The 17,518-nt window shown below is 41.3% G+C and overlaps 1 protein-coding gene across 11 annotated transcripts; it reads right to left on the bottom strand.

Annotated features, from left to right (window-relative positions):
* Positions 1 to 300: 300 nt before the first annotated feature.
* On the bottom strand, positions 301 to 8,589 carry LOC142100077 (uncharacterized). Of its 11 annotated transcripts, none has more exons than XM_075184059.1 (5): positions 8,532 to 8,589; positions 6,779 to 6,862; positions 4,728 to 4,789; positions 3,581 to 3,958; positions 301 to 756 (listed from the first exon to the last, which is right to left on the bottom strand). In XM_075184059.1, exons 4-5 carry the CDS (start codon positions 3,945 to 3,947, stop codon positions 368 to 370), a joined length of 756 nt encoding a protein of 251 aa, XP_075040160.1. In that variant the 5' UTR covers positions 3,948 to 3,958; positions 4,728 to 4,789; positions 6,779 to 6,862; positions 8,532 to 8,589; the 3' UTR covers positions 301 to 367. The 11 variants fall into 11 exon arrangements, with proteins under 11 accessions (XP_075040160.1, XP_075040163.1, XP_075040162.1 ...); XM_075184062.1 differs by having other exon boundaries at positions 3,581 to 3,955; XM_075184061.1 differs by lacking the exon at positions 4,728 to 4,789.
* Positions 8,590 to 17,518: the final 8,929 nt, after the last annotated feature.

Genomic DNA, 17,518 nt, shown 5'->3' with positions numbered 1-17,518 from the left:
TTCACATTGGACATTACCATCACTCTCACTCACTGTCCCGTAAATACCTTGATCTGCATTACCGAGTTATCAGAGCGTAATGTGTTAATTAGTAAATGTTTGGACTTTGTATTATTTTAGGTTTTTTTATGTACCATGTAATATATCGTTGTCGTCTGTGTATCGTGTATTACTGTACTCTGCAGATATTTGGTGGCGCCTTATGTGGCACCTTGTACGGACCTTTTGGTTTACCTTATGAAAAAATAGATAATAATAATACTAATACTACTACTACTACTACTACTCATAATAAATAAATAATGATTATGTTAATGTTTAATTCTCAAACAAATAATGATCAGTAATATAACATATAAATATGGTTTCATGGGTTATATATTCCTTGTCCTAATCTCCAAGTATAAATCCCTAACTGCACACGATCATAGATGGAAAGTGTCTCCATGTTGTTGGTTAGTGTGGTCTCCCTACGTTGATGGTTCCATTCTTCTCCATTTCTTTGGGTGGGAGCAGCCTCAACAGATGGTTTGGGCCCTTCAGTTGGTATCTTCTCCTCACATCCATGTATTTCAGTCTCCACCATGGTTGTGGCTTCCAACTTTTCACGCCGAGCTGCTCCTCCGAGAGCACACGTGTAAATGCCTAAACTGATGTGCTCGATGAGGGGGAGGCTGTTTACATCAGTTACATTTCTTAATTTCTCTTGAACAGATTTTTCATTCCTGTTCCTCTTGTAAGAGGCTGCCTGGAAACCTAATTAAAGGCAAAAATATAAATTTACTAAAATAAGTGTAAACAAAATCATATACTGTAAAAGGTACTGAGAGCACACCTAAACTGATTTTTAGGAAAAGGTAACCTAAAGGAATATGACCTAAAGCAGTTTCTGAATAGCTGTAACAAGAATTAGCAATTATAATCCTAGTGAAACATCAGCTTTATAAAGTAAAATGTTGATAAACTGACTTCTATACCAAGCAGTGTTCTAAATTAGTCTTATTTTCAATTATATAATCTGATTACAAACCACACTAACCTTTTCTTGTTAAACATGGACACAATATGATGACACATTCAGCTAATATGTCTCATTAGGGTCTGTGTGTTTATTTCTTACTTTTGAGATTAGTGTTTTTAGCAATAAATCCAACCAACAGGGAAATGTTTACAAATACATTTCTGATTTAAAATGACAGAAAATATATGTTTCTAGTAACATGTTAGTCATTGAATTAACAGTCTGCAGTCTAAGACCTATTTGTTGTGGGGATCTGCCTTTGTTTGACTCTGACTTCACCAAAATGGCCACCAGTAAAAGTAAGTTTATTGAGGTGGCGTGATGACGTCATTGCGTCACCTTAGCCCCACCCCCAATAAAATTAAGCAATTCAAGGTATTGAATAGCGGGGGGAGGGCTTAATGACATGATTAAGCCCCACCTCCTGCTATTCAATGCCGTGAAGTTAGGCATTTTATAGGATCCGGGAGGCTTGCCTACTCTTGTGGGAGTAGGAAGGACTCCCCAAAATTCGGAAGCCTCCCGGACATTCCAGGCGAGTAGGCAAGTATGCTATACCCCGGACCTGGCGGCATTGTTTGTTCTTTTAATGCTGGCATTGTAAATGTCGCAAATCACACTGACGACATTGTAAACTTGTCTGCATATTCTAAGTCTCAGCATTTAGCCTGCCAATATTTTTATATCGGCAGGTTACGTGACGGCATTCCCTCAATTGCAATTGAGGGAATGCCGGCATGTAAGTGTGGGAGGGGGCTGCTAAAGTGTGTTATGCTAAAATGTGTAAAGGAAAGGGGGGGTGCTAAATTATGTTATGGTAAAGTGTGTGAAGGGGGTGGCTGCTATAATGTATGAAGGAAAGGAGGGCAGTGTGAACTGCTACAATGTGTGAGGAAGGGGAGTGTATATACCTCTGTAATGTGTGAGAGAATAGGGGGTGTCTTAATATATTGTGTAATATGAGGGAAGGGAGGGGGCTGCCTTAATAGTACATGGGTGGGAATTAGGCTATTTATTTACAGGTGGAGTTTAGGTGGGGGATAATTATTTAATGGGTGCTATTTTATTTGTGGGGCAATGGTGGGTCAATTTATTTATTTGTGGGGCTATTTAATTTAATACTGGGGCCTAATAAATATAGATGGGTTGACGGGACCATTAATTTAATGCTGGGGTGGTTTGGGGCTATTAATTGAATGTGGGGTTGTTAAATGTGAATATTAATTATATAATACCGGGATGGTTGTGGGAAATGGTTATATTAAACGATTATTCCATTTATTTATTTTCCCTGGGGCTGCTAGTACTATTATTTTAATTTTGGGGCTGGAGGGAGGCCTAATTATCAAATGTGGTTGCTATTGATTTAATGCCGGCTCCAGACAAGCAGTCACAGGTGGTAAAAGTGACAAGAACAGTTAGGAGAGAGCAGGACAGTCTGCCAACTGTCCTGAATCTGGTGGGGCAGTCCCAAATTTGCATGACTGTCCTGCTTAGTCAGGATTTGGTCCAACAACAAGGACAGTTGGGAGGTATGTCCTGTCTCACATTGTACTGCTCGTGAAGGCAGAGCTGCGTGCACCTAACAGTAGTACACACAGTGTATTTGTCTAAAATGTATCTAAAATGATAACCCCCCTCTCTTAAGTGCCCAAGCCATCCCCAGAGCCCTATTTCAGCTCTTGTGATACCTTAGTGGTTCTTGCATTGATTCCATTGCCTGCCTTCTACCTTGCACTAGTCCCATTCTCAGTTCACTTTGATGAACATAAGGCCAGCCCACATTGCGCTGGCAATATCATTAATCCTTCCTCCTTTGCACTTACTATATCACCAGCAAACCTGTGGAATAGCTCTCCCCCTATAAGGATTATTTTTAATGCATTATTTTGAAACACACAGTACACATTTGTATATATTAAAGAAAGAGATTTGGCTGGTAGTTTGCATCTCATGACGTCAGGAGAAGATACAACAGTGCATGAGGTGCTCATCTGCTCATATGCTGCTCTGGCAGACTGATGAAATACAATTGTGCGAACATGTTTCATAATAGTTAAACTTATTAAACAAAGTCAGATATGTTTCTATGAAGGGACTATTGAAAGGATGTGTTAGTAGACAACTAAACAAGTTTGAGCACAGAGACATAAACCAATCGCAGATAATGCAAAAGGATTCATGTATTTTTATAACACAAGACTGGCAGCTTTTTCCCTGCATTGCTTTAGTAATGACCTATTGTGTATTATTAAGTCACCACATCTAGGTTTTCCTAAATGTTACTATTCTAAATTCCAGTACTTATAAACCCCACCTATTTTTGTGTTGGCCCCACCCACAGTTGATTTGGTCCCGCTTACATGAGGCCACTTCCAGAATTTTTTCCAGGGCCACGTTAAATTCCTAATCCACCCCTGATAGCAATGACCATATTATAATTCAAATTTAATTCCTGTTTACATGTAGTGTGGGCCTGGCCAGAAGGGGAGGAGTTCGGTGTGAGTTGGATAGATTAACATGTATTGCAATATGTGGAACTATTTCTCATGTCCTTACCGTTCTCAGAAGACGCTGATGTTTTGTCTTCTGTGGGAGCAGCCTTAATAGATGGTTTTGGCCTTTCAGTTGGTATCTCATAGCCGTCTCTTTCTGGCTCCACCATTTTTGCAGCTTCCATCTTTTTTGCAGCTTCCATCATTTTTTCAGCTTCCATCTTTTTTGCAGCTTCCATCTTTTTCTCAGCTTTCATCTTTTCTGCAGCATCCCTTGCACGCCCAGCTGCTCCAAGATTGATGGTGTAAATACCTAAACTGATGCGCTCGATGATGGAAAGGCTGTTCACATCAACCCCATTTCTTAATTTCGCTTGCACTTTCTCTTGAAATTCTTTTGAACCTCTGTTTCTTTCTCTGTAAGAGGCCATCTGTAAACCTACTTTAAAGACAAAAAAATATAAATATATTAAAAAGACCTTAAACAAATGTTATATGTTTTAAAAGATACTGAAAGCACCTCAAGTTAATTTAGAAAAATGTAACCTAAAAGTAACATGGTCGTAAGAAATTTCTGAATAACTGTAACAAGAATTAGCAAGGATAATCTTAGTACAACATCAGCTTAATAAAGTCAAAAAGAATTAGAGCGCTATAAATGTGAAAGCACAGATATAATATATAAGCTTACCTTAGACTGTGGTATGATCAGCAGTCACAGCAATAAATAATACCTGTGTATATGTATATATCTCTGTATAGCACACAGCTCACACTCAGTGATAAACTGACTCTCCTGTACCCAGCAGTGACAGTTATACCACAGCTGAGTGACATCACAAAGGCTCTGCATGATGTACGTCAGTCACATGATCAGCCTAGTCAGCTGATACATCTCAACCTACCAGCATTTCACCACTATATGTCAGGATTCATATGGTTCCTTAAAGAGAAACAATAAATGTTTTATAAATCCACACCTAGGCACCAATTAAGGTTTGTCTGTATTTTTCCTCTCAACTTTCTAGGTCTTCAGGAAGTGGGTTAGACGTTTCTGACCACCCCCTGCACACATAGTAGTAGAAGGGATGTTCGTCGCCATGGCGATGGGGGTTGGCCACATAGTGATTGGGGCATGGCCAACATGGAGTGTGGCTGCACCTCTTTAGACATGACATATTATATATTAAAATGGTGTTGCTCTCATCTACCTGTTATTGCAGCTTTCACAACCTGGTACTGGATTTTTAGATGGATCCTGGAATGTTGGGATCTGTTTGGAAAATGTATAAGTACTTGAAATATTAAAAACTGAGCAATAACTGACCACAGAAAATATAGAGAATATGGTGAGCACTCTTGTGACCGCCAAACAATACATAGAGCACCCCTGTGACCGCCACACAATACAAGGGCCACCCCCGTGACCGTCACACAATACAGAGGGCTCCTTTATGACCGCCAAGCAATACAGAGGGTACCCTTGTGACTGTCACACAATACAGAAGGCACCCCTGTGACATTACCATTAAAGACATAAACACAGACAGATCTGTTATGTACTCACCTCAGGCCATTCACATAGACAGTCTTCTTTTCCGCGGCATGGCATGCAGAGCTTCATTTCATGGAGGCTTCCCTGAGTTACTATCCTGTTCATTGATCGCTCGTGTACCAGACCCTGGCTTCTTCCTGACACCCTATCTGCCTCCTTATTCTGCTACCTCATTGTCCACCTTTGTACCAGACCCCGGCCAGCAGAACCTATTACTTCATTAACTATTCATGTACCAACTCAGACTCAGTTACTCTGCTGTCAGTTGCTTCTCCCCTCTACTACTGTGTAATGTATCGTGTGCAGGGCTGCCATCAGGGGGGTGCGGCCAGTACTGCTGTGAGGGGCCCGGACAGACTAGGGGGCCCGGACAGACCTCTCCGTCTGTCCAGACTCCCTGGACTGTCCGGGCCCTGCAGTCACCATGCCTCCCCTTTTTTTTTTTCTTACCTTCTCCGCGATCCTGCAGCTCTGCTTCCCAGACTCTGATAGGCTGGGAGCGCGGCGCGGTGACATCATCACCGCGCGCCGCACTCCCAGTGTATCAGTGACCGACAGGCAGAGCTGCAGCATCGCGGAGGAGAAGGCAAGAAAATAGGCTATTAATTTTTTTGAGGGGGAAGGGGGAGGGAGAGGGAGAGTCAAGGGGACCGGATCTGTGGAGAGAGAGGGGGAAAGAGGGGGACCTTAATTGTGGAAGGGGGGTTGAGGGGGACTTTAATTGTGGAGGAGGGAGGGAGAGGGGGACCTTAATTGTGGAGGGGGAGAGGGAGAAGGGGACCTTAACTGTGATTGGGGGGGAGTGGGGGACCTTAACTGTGATTGGGGAGGAGAGGGGGACATTAACTGTGGGGGTGGTGGATGGGGACATTAACTCTGGGGGCTGGGGGGTGGAGGGGGACATTAACTGTGGGGGGAGGAGGGAGACATTAACTGTGGGGTGGAGAGGGGGACATTTACTGTGATTGCGGGGAGGGGAGTGGGGGAAATTTACTTTGGGGGGAGGGGAACATTTACTGTGATGAGGGAGTGGGGGGGAGTGTACTGTGTTGAGGGATAGGGGGCGCATGTATGGCGAAGATGGAGGGGTGCACATGTATGAGGAAGGGAGCACATGTATGGGGAGGGGGACACATGTATGGGGAGGGGGGGCCCCGCCAGATTAATTAGTACTGGGCCCCACAGTTTCTGATGGCAGCCCTGATCGTGTGTTACACTTAGTGGCAGGTCAGGGGACCTCAACCTCCTTGTTCTCGGCAGCTAAGTCCATCCCGCCTTGTGGCGGTTCTTGGTGAATACACGGGAATCTGTTAGACTCCACACCCCTGGTTTGTCAGCGCCTAACTAAGCTAACACAAGGAATCCTACCACTCAATACTTTATAGTGACCTTTAGGCCTAATACATTTCTAGCTATATGTACAGTCAGAGCTGGATTAAGGTTCTGGGGAGCCCGGGGCACTTAAGACAGGGGGGCCCCCTATTGTGTAATATGGTCTTCATGTTAGACAAATAAACAGGCAATGCTGTGTGCACTACTGTTAGATGCACGCAGCTCTGCCATCACAGCATAACAGTGTGAAGTAGGATATACCTCCCAACTATCCTTGCAGTCAGACCAAATCCTGACTAAGTGAGACAGTCATCCACATTCTGGACTGTCCCACTATATTGAGTACAGTTGGAAGATGGTCCTGCTCTCTCCTACCTGCTCTTGTCCCTTTTCACCACCTATGGCTGCTGGTGTCTTAAGCTCAGCTGCAGCTTGTGTAGATTCTGGGATGTCGGGGCCCTATTTTGAAAAAAAAAAGGTAAAAAGGTACATAAACTTTAGGAGTCCCAAACACTCCTGTTAATAAATCAATAGCACCCCCTTTAATAATTAGGCATCTCTCCTTGCAACCAGCCCCAAACTGGAAATTAATACTAGTCACATTTAATAATAGAACTATTTTCCCCAAGCAGCCCGACATTAAATTAATAGTGCACACATTTAATAAATAAACTTATTTCCCTCCCCACCAAACAGCCCCAGCAATAAAATTTACGTTTAATATAACCATTTCCCACAACTATCACCGGCATTAAATAATTCATATTTACAATTACAAATAATAAATAGCCCTCCTCCCCAAAATCAGTCCCATATTCAATTAATAGTCCCAAACAATCTCATCTTAAATTAATAGGACCCAATATTAAATTAAATTGCCCCTCCATCACCCCACAAATAAAATAGCACTCATTAAATAATTAGCCCCCACCTGCATTCCACCATTAAATAGCCTACCTCCCACACTATATTAAGAACCCCCCTTCCCCTACATATATTAACATACTGCCCCCACGCACACTATATTTATATACAGGCCCCTCACACTCACATACTATAGTTTATATACTGCCCACACACACAATATATACACTGCCCACAAACACAATATATACACTGCCCACACACAATATATATACACTGCCCACACACACACAATATATATACACTGCCCACACACACACAATATATATATACACTGCCCACACACACACACAATATATATATATATACACTGCCCCCCCACACACACACACACAGACAATATATATACACTGCCCACACACACACACACACACAATATATATACACACTGCCTACACACAATATATATACACTGCCCACACACACACGCACACATACACACACACACACAATATATATATACACTGCCCACACACACAATATATATACACTGCCCACACACACACAATATATTTACACTGCCCACACACACACACACAATATATATACACTGCCCACACACACTCCCGGCGAGTTGGCATTTCTCCCGCATCCTGGATTTCACAGAGAATCGCGTCATTTCAAGTGATTCTCGGTGATTCACGCCATTTTGGAGGGCGGGAGGGTGCGGGGAAGGCCAATCGCGTCATTTTGGCCCCGCCCCCCACGTCAGGAACTATGGTTTCGTGGGGGCGGGGCCAAAATGACGCGATTGGCCTCGTCCCACCCCCTTCCGCACTCCAGTCACGCCCCCTCTCCTAAGATAATTTTGCACAGGTAATGCCTTGCATGTTTAAACCATCTGTTTTCAATGTAGGCACGTTTCCCTGGTACTGGATTTTATATTTAAATTAGTGTCTGCATACAGATTTTTTTAGCTTGTTAGCTTATACATACCATATCAGTAGTACCTTAATAAAACAGGTGTTGGGTAAAAAATTATTAATAATTACTATATTACATGACAGTTGCACAGCAACATTATAAAAACCTAATTATACAGGCTAGTAACTTAAGAAAAACACACACACACACACACACACACACACACACATATGTATATACTGCCCATATACACACACACACACACATACACACACACACACACCATATTTATATACTGTACTCATTCTCACAAACACATCCCCCCCAGATCTTAACTTACCTTATGCCTGACAGGCAGGGCAGCTCTTCTCTGCTCCTCCTCACACTGTCATTTACACGGCAGCTACGGAAGCCCAGAAGACAAAAAAAAAAGCAAAAGCATGCTTGTGCTGATAGTGCTGACAGAGCACTTCAACTCGGAACCCTGTGCTGCCCCCTGTATTCCGACATTTGGGGGCAGCAAAAAGAGCCACACCTGGTCCGGGGGGCCCCCTGAGAGAGGGGAGCCCGGGGCACTTGCACCCTGTGCCCTCCCCTTAATCCGGCCCTGGCCAGGCGTCATGTTTGGAGGAAACCAGGCACCGCTCATCACCAGACCAATACCATCCCTACAGTGAAGCATGGTGGTGGCAGCATCATGCTGTGGGCATGTTTTTCAGCAGCAGGAACTGGGAGACTAGTCAGGCTAGAGGGAAAGATGATTACAGCAATGGACAGAGACACCCTGGATGAAAACCTGCTCCAGATCGCTCTTGACCTCAGACTGGGGCGACGGTTCAACTTTCAGCAGGACAACGACCCTAAGCACACAGCCAAGATATCAAAGGAGTGGCTTCAGGACAACTCTGTGAATGTGATTGAGTGGCCCAACCAGAGCCCAGACTTGAATCCGATTGAACATGTCTGGAGAAATCTAAAAATGGCTGGGCATCGATGCTTCCCATCCAACCTGATGGAGCTTGAGAGGTGTTGCAAAGAGGAATGGGCAAACTGCCCAAAGATAGGTGTGCCAAGCTTGTGGCATCATATTCAAAAAGACTTGAGGCTGTAATTGCTGCCTAAGGTGCATCAACAAAGTATTGAGCAAAGGCTGTGAATACTTATGTATATGTGATTTCTTAGTTTTTTATTTTGAATACATTTTCAAAAATCTGAAGAAAAAAATTTCACGTCATTATGGGGTATTGTGTGTAGAATTTTGAGGGAAAATGGAATTTATTTCATTTTGGAATAAGAATGTAACATAATAAAATGTGGAAAAAGTGAGTGTTGTAAATACTTTCTGGATGCACTGTATATAACACAGCAGTATGTTTCAATAACAATTTAAATTGTACAATTTTCAAAATCAAAATCTTGATTTTGTCAAAAAGCCATATTTTTAAATTTTTGAAAAACATCTCAAAAATTGTTCATACTGGGCCTGTTTCTTTAAGGAAAGCACTCATTTTTTTTTTACTAAACTTTTCTCCTGGACAAAACCATGTTACAGTGCAAGGGGTGCATATTAGTTTATTATTTAGCAAATAAGGAAAATACTGGCTTTTTTTCCTAGATCTACTTTATATTTCAGTGTATAAATAAGCTATCAAGTATTTGTGTTCTACATGAAAATACAGCCAGTATTTTTCTTATGTGCAAAATAATAAACTCATTTGCACCACTTACTCAAATCAAAACTTACTCAATTCCTTGCTTAATTTTCCTTACTGAACCAGACCCACTGTTGTTAATAATTCCCCAAAGTTTTATTTTGAGATTATGATGGTATCATCTGCTACAAGACCTTTCATTTTTGAGTGATTCATGAAAATTGTATTTACTGAGGCACTTGTGGCCCATTCCTTTCCTCCATTAATCTTGTTACATTTTATATAGTTGTTAATTCATTATCTAGCATCTGCTTCACTACCTCTTCACTTTTCTGGTCTGTATCCCCATATTTCATGAAATTTACTGTCCTTTCTAAAACATGATCTAATTACCCACATTTTCAAGAAATTTATACTTGACCCATTCTGTCTTTGTAATCTGTGATACATCTTATTGATCCCATTTATCTCAAAACTCTTTGAATGACTCACATATAACCTGGCACACTTACTGTCTGAAACAACTGATTTGACCATTTACATCAGGTATTTGCCCACTGAATAAACCCTCATTAAACTGACAATAATCTGTTGTCAAATTCAAAGTATTAATCCTTAATATATAAATATGTAACCGTCTCAGAATACTTGCCCAAATGCACACTTCACTGTCTCGAGATCTGTTACTCACAAACATTAGACTGTCCATCAGTTGCTCAACTATAAGTGGTCACTAAAAGCTCAAATTTTCAAAGCAGCTTTCCTGATCTTTGTTTTTTCCTGATCTTGATCTACGCTTACACGTATTATTTAACCACAATTTTGATCTGCTTTCCCACACTGTTGGTCTCTCTTGTACCCCTATTTCAAATGAGATTTAAGGCCAAACAAGAAGAATCCTCTTTACCATTTTGTATTGGTTTGTTCTTAGTTTTTTTTCCCATTGTCTCTTAGAAGTTTTACTATATACTATGATAATATTTACCTGAGTCCTGGAAAAGAAACATTATAAAATAGTCATCTGGCACAATGACCTTTCGGTAGAGGTGGAGATTCTCTGGGTGACATGCAATTCCCTGTTGCTACAGGTAGAAGACCTAGACATTAGGTCTAGAAGAAATAACCTTCACCTGTGTGGATTAACAAAGGAAGTTGACAATTTCATTTAGTTTACATTTTACCTAAATCTGAGTCAAACTTGAGCTATCTTTAGACTGGACTGAATTCTCCAAGCATAGCGACCCAAACCAGCTAATGGCAAAAGGGGTGAGACATGGTTCTATTCGTATATTGGAAAACATTGATGGTGTGTAAAACAGCCACAGTAAAGTGTAAAATACTCTGGTGGTGCTGGTCGAAGCATACAGGTGTACTTAGATTTTCCCCAAAGCACATTGGTTTGTACAGCAAGATGGTGGAAGCTTGCAGTTGCCAATGGAAGGTATTAGACAGAGGAAAGGTGAAGAAAGTTCACCAGTACATCTAGTTTGTAGAGCAGGATAAATTGATATTTGCATTTCCAGTAGAGATTCCAGAAAAAGATAATTGAAATGAGAATGATTTAGCAAGCACACACCTTTAGGGTGTTCTTTATTTTGTGAAAGACCTTTTGGATAAAGTACCCGACTTTTCTACCTGCTCAGAGATTTGGAAGATCGGTTCTCATCCTATACTTTTAATCACAGACATTTTCTACATTTAACTTGCTTTTTGATTGAGAAGTGCATTTATATGTGCACTCAGGGCCGGATTAACCCTAGGGCTAACTGGGCTACAGCCCAGGGGCATCGGGCATCCAGGGGGCCCTTGAAAGTGCTTAGCAGCAGTATTGATCAGTCGGGGGCGCCCCCGGCGCGATCAATGCTGCTGAGCACTTTCACTGCGGTCCTTCCCCGGTGCGTTGTAATCTCCTTACTAAGGAGATCTCGTGAGTCTCACTCTCACGAGATCTCCTCAGTAAAGAGCATACAGCTCGCCGGGGAAGGACTGCAATGCCAGGAGAAGAAGGTAAGTGCCTTGGGGGCGGCTCGGCTCACCAGGGGGGGTGGCTCGGATCACGGGGGGTCCCTCACGGGGGAATGGAGGCCCCCTTAGCCCAGGGGCCTCCATTCCCTTAATCCGGCCCTGTGTGCACTTTACCTGATATAAGCCTTCAAACACACAAAAGTACAACAAGTAATAAAGACAATTCTGATGTCCCATTATCCTCATAATTAATGTAAGCCACAAATAAGGTTAACCAAACAGTATTTTAGGAAAACATGTAAAAGATTATTTCAGTGAAAGGAGTGTTTCTTAAGAAAGGCTGGACTTGGATGTAACAGTTACACATTTCTGATTGTTTCACAAACCTAGGTGCACTTCTAGTTTGTTGAGGTATCTCCTAGAAGAGCACAGGTGCAAAACCATGGTGCAATGTATGTAGTTCTATGAATAAACACACTGACCACAAATACAGTCATGGGCAAAAGTTTTGAGAATGACACAAATATTATTTTTCACAAAGTCTGCTGCCTTAGTTTTTATGAAAGCAATTTGCATATACTCCAGAATGTCATGAAGAGTGATCAGATGAATTGCAATCAATTTCAAAGTCCCTCTTTGCCATGACAATGAACTTTATCCCAAAAACAACATTTCCAATGCAGTTCAACCCTGCCACTAAAGGACCAGCTGACATCAGGTCAGTGATTCTCTCGTTAACACAGGTGAGTGTTGACAAGGACAAAGCTGGAGATCACTCTGTTATGCTGATTGAGTCAGAATAACAGACTGGAAGCTTTAAAAGGAGGGTGGTGCTTGAAATCATTGTTCTTCCTCTGTTAACCATGGTTACCTGCAAAGAAACATGTGTAGTTCTCATTGCTTTGCACAAAAAGGGCTTCACAGGCAAGGAAATTGTTGCTAGTAAGATTGCACCTAAATCAACCATTTATCGGATCATCAAGAACTTCAAAGGGAGAGGTTCAGTAGTTTGAAGAAGGCTTCAGGGCGCCGAAGAACATCCAAAAAGCGCCAGGACCATCACCTAAAGTTGATTCAGCTGCGGAATCGGGACACCACCAGTCCAAAGCTTGCTCAGAAATGGCAGCAGGCAGGTGTGAGTGCATCTGCAAGCACAGTGAGGCAAAGAGTTTTGGAGGATGGTCTGGTGTCAAGGAGGCCAGCAAAGAAGCCACTTCTCTCCAGGAAAAACATCAGGAACAGACTGATATTCTGCAAAAGTGTACAGGGATTGGACTGCTGAGGACTGGGGTAAAGTTTTTTTCTCTGATGAATCCCCTTTCAGATTGTTTGGGGCATCTGGAAAAATGCTTGTCTAGAAAAGGAAAGGTGAGCGCTACTATCAGTCCTGTGTCATGCCAACAGTAAAGCATCCCGAGACCATTCACGTGTGGGGTTGCTTCTCAGCCAAGGGAATGGGATCACTCAAAATTTTGCAGAGGAGCACAGCCATGAATAAAGGATGGTACCAAAACATCCTCCAAGAGCAACTTCTCCCAACCATCCAAGAACAGTTTGGTGACGAACAATGCCTTTTCCAGCATGGTGGAGCACCTTGCCATAAGGCACAAATGATAAATAAGTGTCTCAGGGATCAAAACATCAAAATTTTGGGTCTATGGCCTGGAAATTCTCCAGACCTTAATCCCATTGAGAACTTGTAGTCAATCCACAAAAGATGCGTGGACAAACAAAAACCACAAATTCTGACAAACTCCAAGCATTGATTAGGCAAGAATGGGCGGCCATCAGTCTGTATATGGTCCAGAAGTTGATTGACAGCATGCCAGGGCAAATTGCAGAGGTCTTCAAAAAGAAGGGTCAACACTGTGCAGTTAGGTTAGGACAAGATACCACAGGTACAACAGTTTATATGTGTTTTCTTTAATATGTGCGTTGATAGATGATATGGAAGCTCTTAACCAAATGTGTGATCAATCTTCTGTGTCTAGTTGCACACCCATATCCCTTTCCCTATTACTTTTATGGAGGGGCTTCAACAATACAGCTTTTATTAAGGAGCAATGGTAAAGGGCCAAAATGAGGCCCCTATTCGTGGGATTACCCAAAGATATTCAAAGGAAGTTAGCGGCCTAGCAGAGATCCTGGACAGGAAGGACTGATAGTAATGTCTGACTTATAAGTATTAAAAGCAAGTGGGAAGTACATGAGATTCCTGAAGATTGGAGAAAGAGGGAAATATTCCTCTTTTAAGGAAATTGTTGAGAAATCTAACATTTGATCCCAACCAATATGTGAAAGGATGAGGGTTTAGATCTGGGAAGAAGTCTGAATTATGCCAAAATGGGATGAGAGAAGACAGAGAGAGAACTAAGCTAGAGAATTTGTTGTAACAGGTCCTAATTGTGAGGAGCAAATTAATTATTGAGTGGGAGCGAGCTCCAGAGGGCCATCGGGAATGAGGAGACCATAGGATTGCAGACATGGATGATGTGGATTGGGAGGCAGATTCAATATCTATCCAGACTCAACACCCGGGAGGGGAATACGCCAGTACCATTTTTAACTTAACCCCCACCACTTCAGGGGTGACCCACATTACATGGCTGTATGCTGTGTTCAATTCAAGACAAGACAAATGTTTTTCTATTTCCAATCTGTTAATTGTGTCCCACTCATTTTCTGTCACCCTTTGTACCTGTGAAGTCTTATCTCATTCACGGTGAGGTTGCTGGGGGCTTTTCTTTTGAATTTACTTTTTTATTGTACAATGAAAAGTGAATAAATTAACAACAGGTGCAAATTAAATCATTGTACAGTGTTTTTGATTCTGAACAAATATACCTTAAAAATTATCCCTTACTAGTATTCATATACATATCTTAAATCAATTTCAATAAGAAAGGAGGAGGAAATCAAACAAAAACAAATATCATAGTTTTCAGTCTACAGGTCTGCCTGGGAAAATCTCATGGAAAATTAAAGGTTCATATATTAAGTGAATATTATGGTAATATTAAAAGGAAGAAGAGACACTGGAGGGGGAGCACAGAAGAGCCAAAAGATTATTGCTTTTAGTGCAAAATATTTAATCCGTGAGGGCTAGGTCTTAGTCAAGGGGCCTGAATTACCAAGGAACATAAATGCCGATATGTGCTGTCTTTTGCATAAAATCACTCTGAACATGACCAGAACTGGAACATACACCAGAGAACTCTGTCCAATTCATCTTCGAGCGCAAAATATCCTTACTACAGCCTTTGATTTCAGGGGCAAAAATTGGAGGGGAATGGGTGTATGCATGTTGTCAATGTACAGTAGGGGGGTGCTAAGATGGAGCACACGCAGCATTGCCCGATTCAATTTTTGGGCATCTTTAAGGTAAGTGATTTTCAATTGTATCACTTGCACCAGCAACAGTTCTGGTGTAAGTAACGGCTGTGTATGCAAGCTACAACATATATTTGCATTCAGAAGCAACTGTAAAACTGTAGAGATTTATAAGATCATCATAAATGTATGTTATGGAAAAACATTTTTCATATTTTTATCGTTTTGTCATTAATGACTACTTTATTAAAAGGTGTCATTAATTGGATAGTTTTTTTTTTTATTTCTGGGCATTCTTTTGTGATTTGATATTCCACATATGTATTGGGCATATCCCGCAGTGCCTTGTCTGTTAGAGCAGAGCAGACCTAGACCCGTATTTATCAACAGTAGTATCTTCACATCCTCTCCTTGTTGAATACTAACGTACGTATCCCCGAAGTACGTGCATTTTGGAAAAGATGCACAATATAGTTGTTTTGTGTTCCTTGATGAATGAGGCCAAGTTTTCTAAGTGAACACTGCGTGGTTGTCTGTAAAGCCTTCATAATCGTGGATTTCTTTAATGTGAATATGCAAGGACCCCATTTATTGTAGAATTTGCAACGCACTTCTCTCTCAGGACAAGTGGTCCTTCTCATAAAGTATAGTAAATCTAATAATTCCGTCTTATCTGAAGTTGCATTAGGAGATAGGGTTGAAGTTCATTTCCTATATATAGTATAGCTATTTTTTGCAATTGTAACCATAATTGTTTAAAAGTGTATATTGGTGTTAGGCAGCTTTTCCTTCCAATGCCTAAATTCAGAAAAGAGGTTTATGTGAATTTGAAAGTGAAAGCAGTTATTAATAAAGTTTTTCTATCTTCCTGCATTTCCATACATTATGAATTAATGTGGCCTCTTGTCTCTTGCATTTTGCCTGCATTCCTGATTCTGATTTGCCAATAAACTTTCTTTGGGCTTATAAATGCCCTGGATATTGTTTTTATATTGGCTACATGGAGAATCGCAGGGCTCAGAGTTTTCATGGAATGGCTTATATAATCTAGAATTCTGTCTGGGTGTTCTATTTCAGGTAAGACTTTTTGCCATGTTAACTAATTTTTGGCCCACAGGGTTGCATGATCCATTTGAACTAAGTCTTATCCTAAACTGGTTAGTATGGAAGAAGTCTATCACAGAAGACAGATTATGTTCTGCTGAGGATGGATTGTCAGAAGTTTGTTGAGTAGGTATAAAATGGTGATAATGTAAGTACATGAAGAACTGGGAGGTTGGAATGTTACATTTATCTTTCAGTTGTTTAAAGCTGTACAGTATATGGTGCTTTCTGGGTCAGAAATGTTTCTTATTGCAGTGTTACCTTCATCCCTCAGCCTAGGAAAGTTTTGTTTTCTAAAGAGGGGGTGGGGGGACTCTAAGCAGATGTATTTAGAGCATAGATGATTTCTCTTGAATCTTTGTTGATGACAATCCATGCTCTGCATGTATCTCTCAGTAGTAAGTTTTGTAAAGTTTGTTGAGCGATACGTGATTCTGCTAGGTGCTGTAAGGTACTAGGGGAGTGAGGTGCAAGGAGTTCTTCTTCGAGTGTTCTTTTGTGAGAACCAATCCAAGACATACCAATGTTAAAGTCAGTTTATTTTTGTCAATTTTTTTTTTGTGTTGCCAGATAAATTGCCAGATAAATATGCTAAAAATATTGGAGCATTTTCTAGAATCTAATCTGGATAAACAGATAGGCAACATCTGACTAAGGCTTTGGGAATATGACACTTTTGATTACTACTATTCTGCCCAATAGGGATAATCATACATTTTTCCAATTTTCTAATTGGTTTGTGATTTTATCTATTATTGGCGACAAACTAAATCAATACGGGTTATTTAGTTTAGATGTTATGAGCACTCCAAGATATTTTATCTTATCTATAGTGACTGTAAATTGAGTTGTGATTTGTGCAGAGTTTAACATGAATTTGTGATTTGTTAGGGGTTGGATTTCAGGACTTATGTTGATCTTATAACCTGCAAATGAACGTAAGCAATTACCTTATTGTATGTTCTTCCTGACCTGCATGCTGTTTCAATGTTTCTTTATGACATTTCCTGCATTCTTTATTTAGCATCATGTGAGCAGGGCCGCCAAGAGGGGGGGGGGGGGAGCGGGTACTAATTACCCGGGCCCGGGCATGTCATCACGCCGACGATTTTTTTTTTTTTTTCTTCAAAACTAATTTTTTTTTTTCAGCGGCCGGGGGGGAAGAGGGGGGGGGGGGGGGGGCTCGGTCGTTGGTGGGGGGAGCAGGGTAGTTAAAAAAAACCAATATCATACTCACGTGATTGCGGCGCCTGCGTCCCTCCTCTATGCTGCTCTG

Source organism: Mixophyes fleayi, chromosome 8 (genome assembly GCF_038048845.1).
Source record: "Mixophyes fleayi isolate aMixFle1 chromosome 8, aMixFle1.hap1, whole genome shotgun sequence".
NCBI classification, from domain to species: domain Eukaryota; kingdom Metazoa; phylum Chordata; class Amphibia; order Anura; family Limnodynastidae; genus Mixophyes; species Mixophyes fleayi.
The sequence above is the reverse complement of the archived record's forward strand: the minus strand, read 5'-3'. Positions and strand labels throughout refer to the sequence as shown.

Coding starts and splice junctions, on each gene's coding strand:
- LOC142100077 (XM_075184059.1), bottom strand. CDS start 3,947: ATGGCCTCTTACAGAGAAAGAAACAGAGGTTCAAAAGAATTTCAAGAG. Junction 757..3,580: donor ATCAGCGTCTTCTGAGAACG/GTAAGGACATGA, acceptor GCCTTTAATTAG/GTTTCCAGGCAGCCTCTTAC.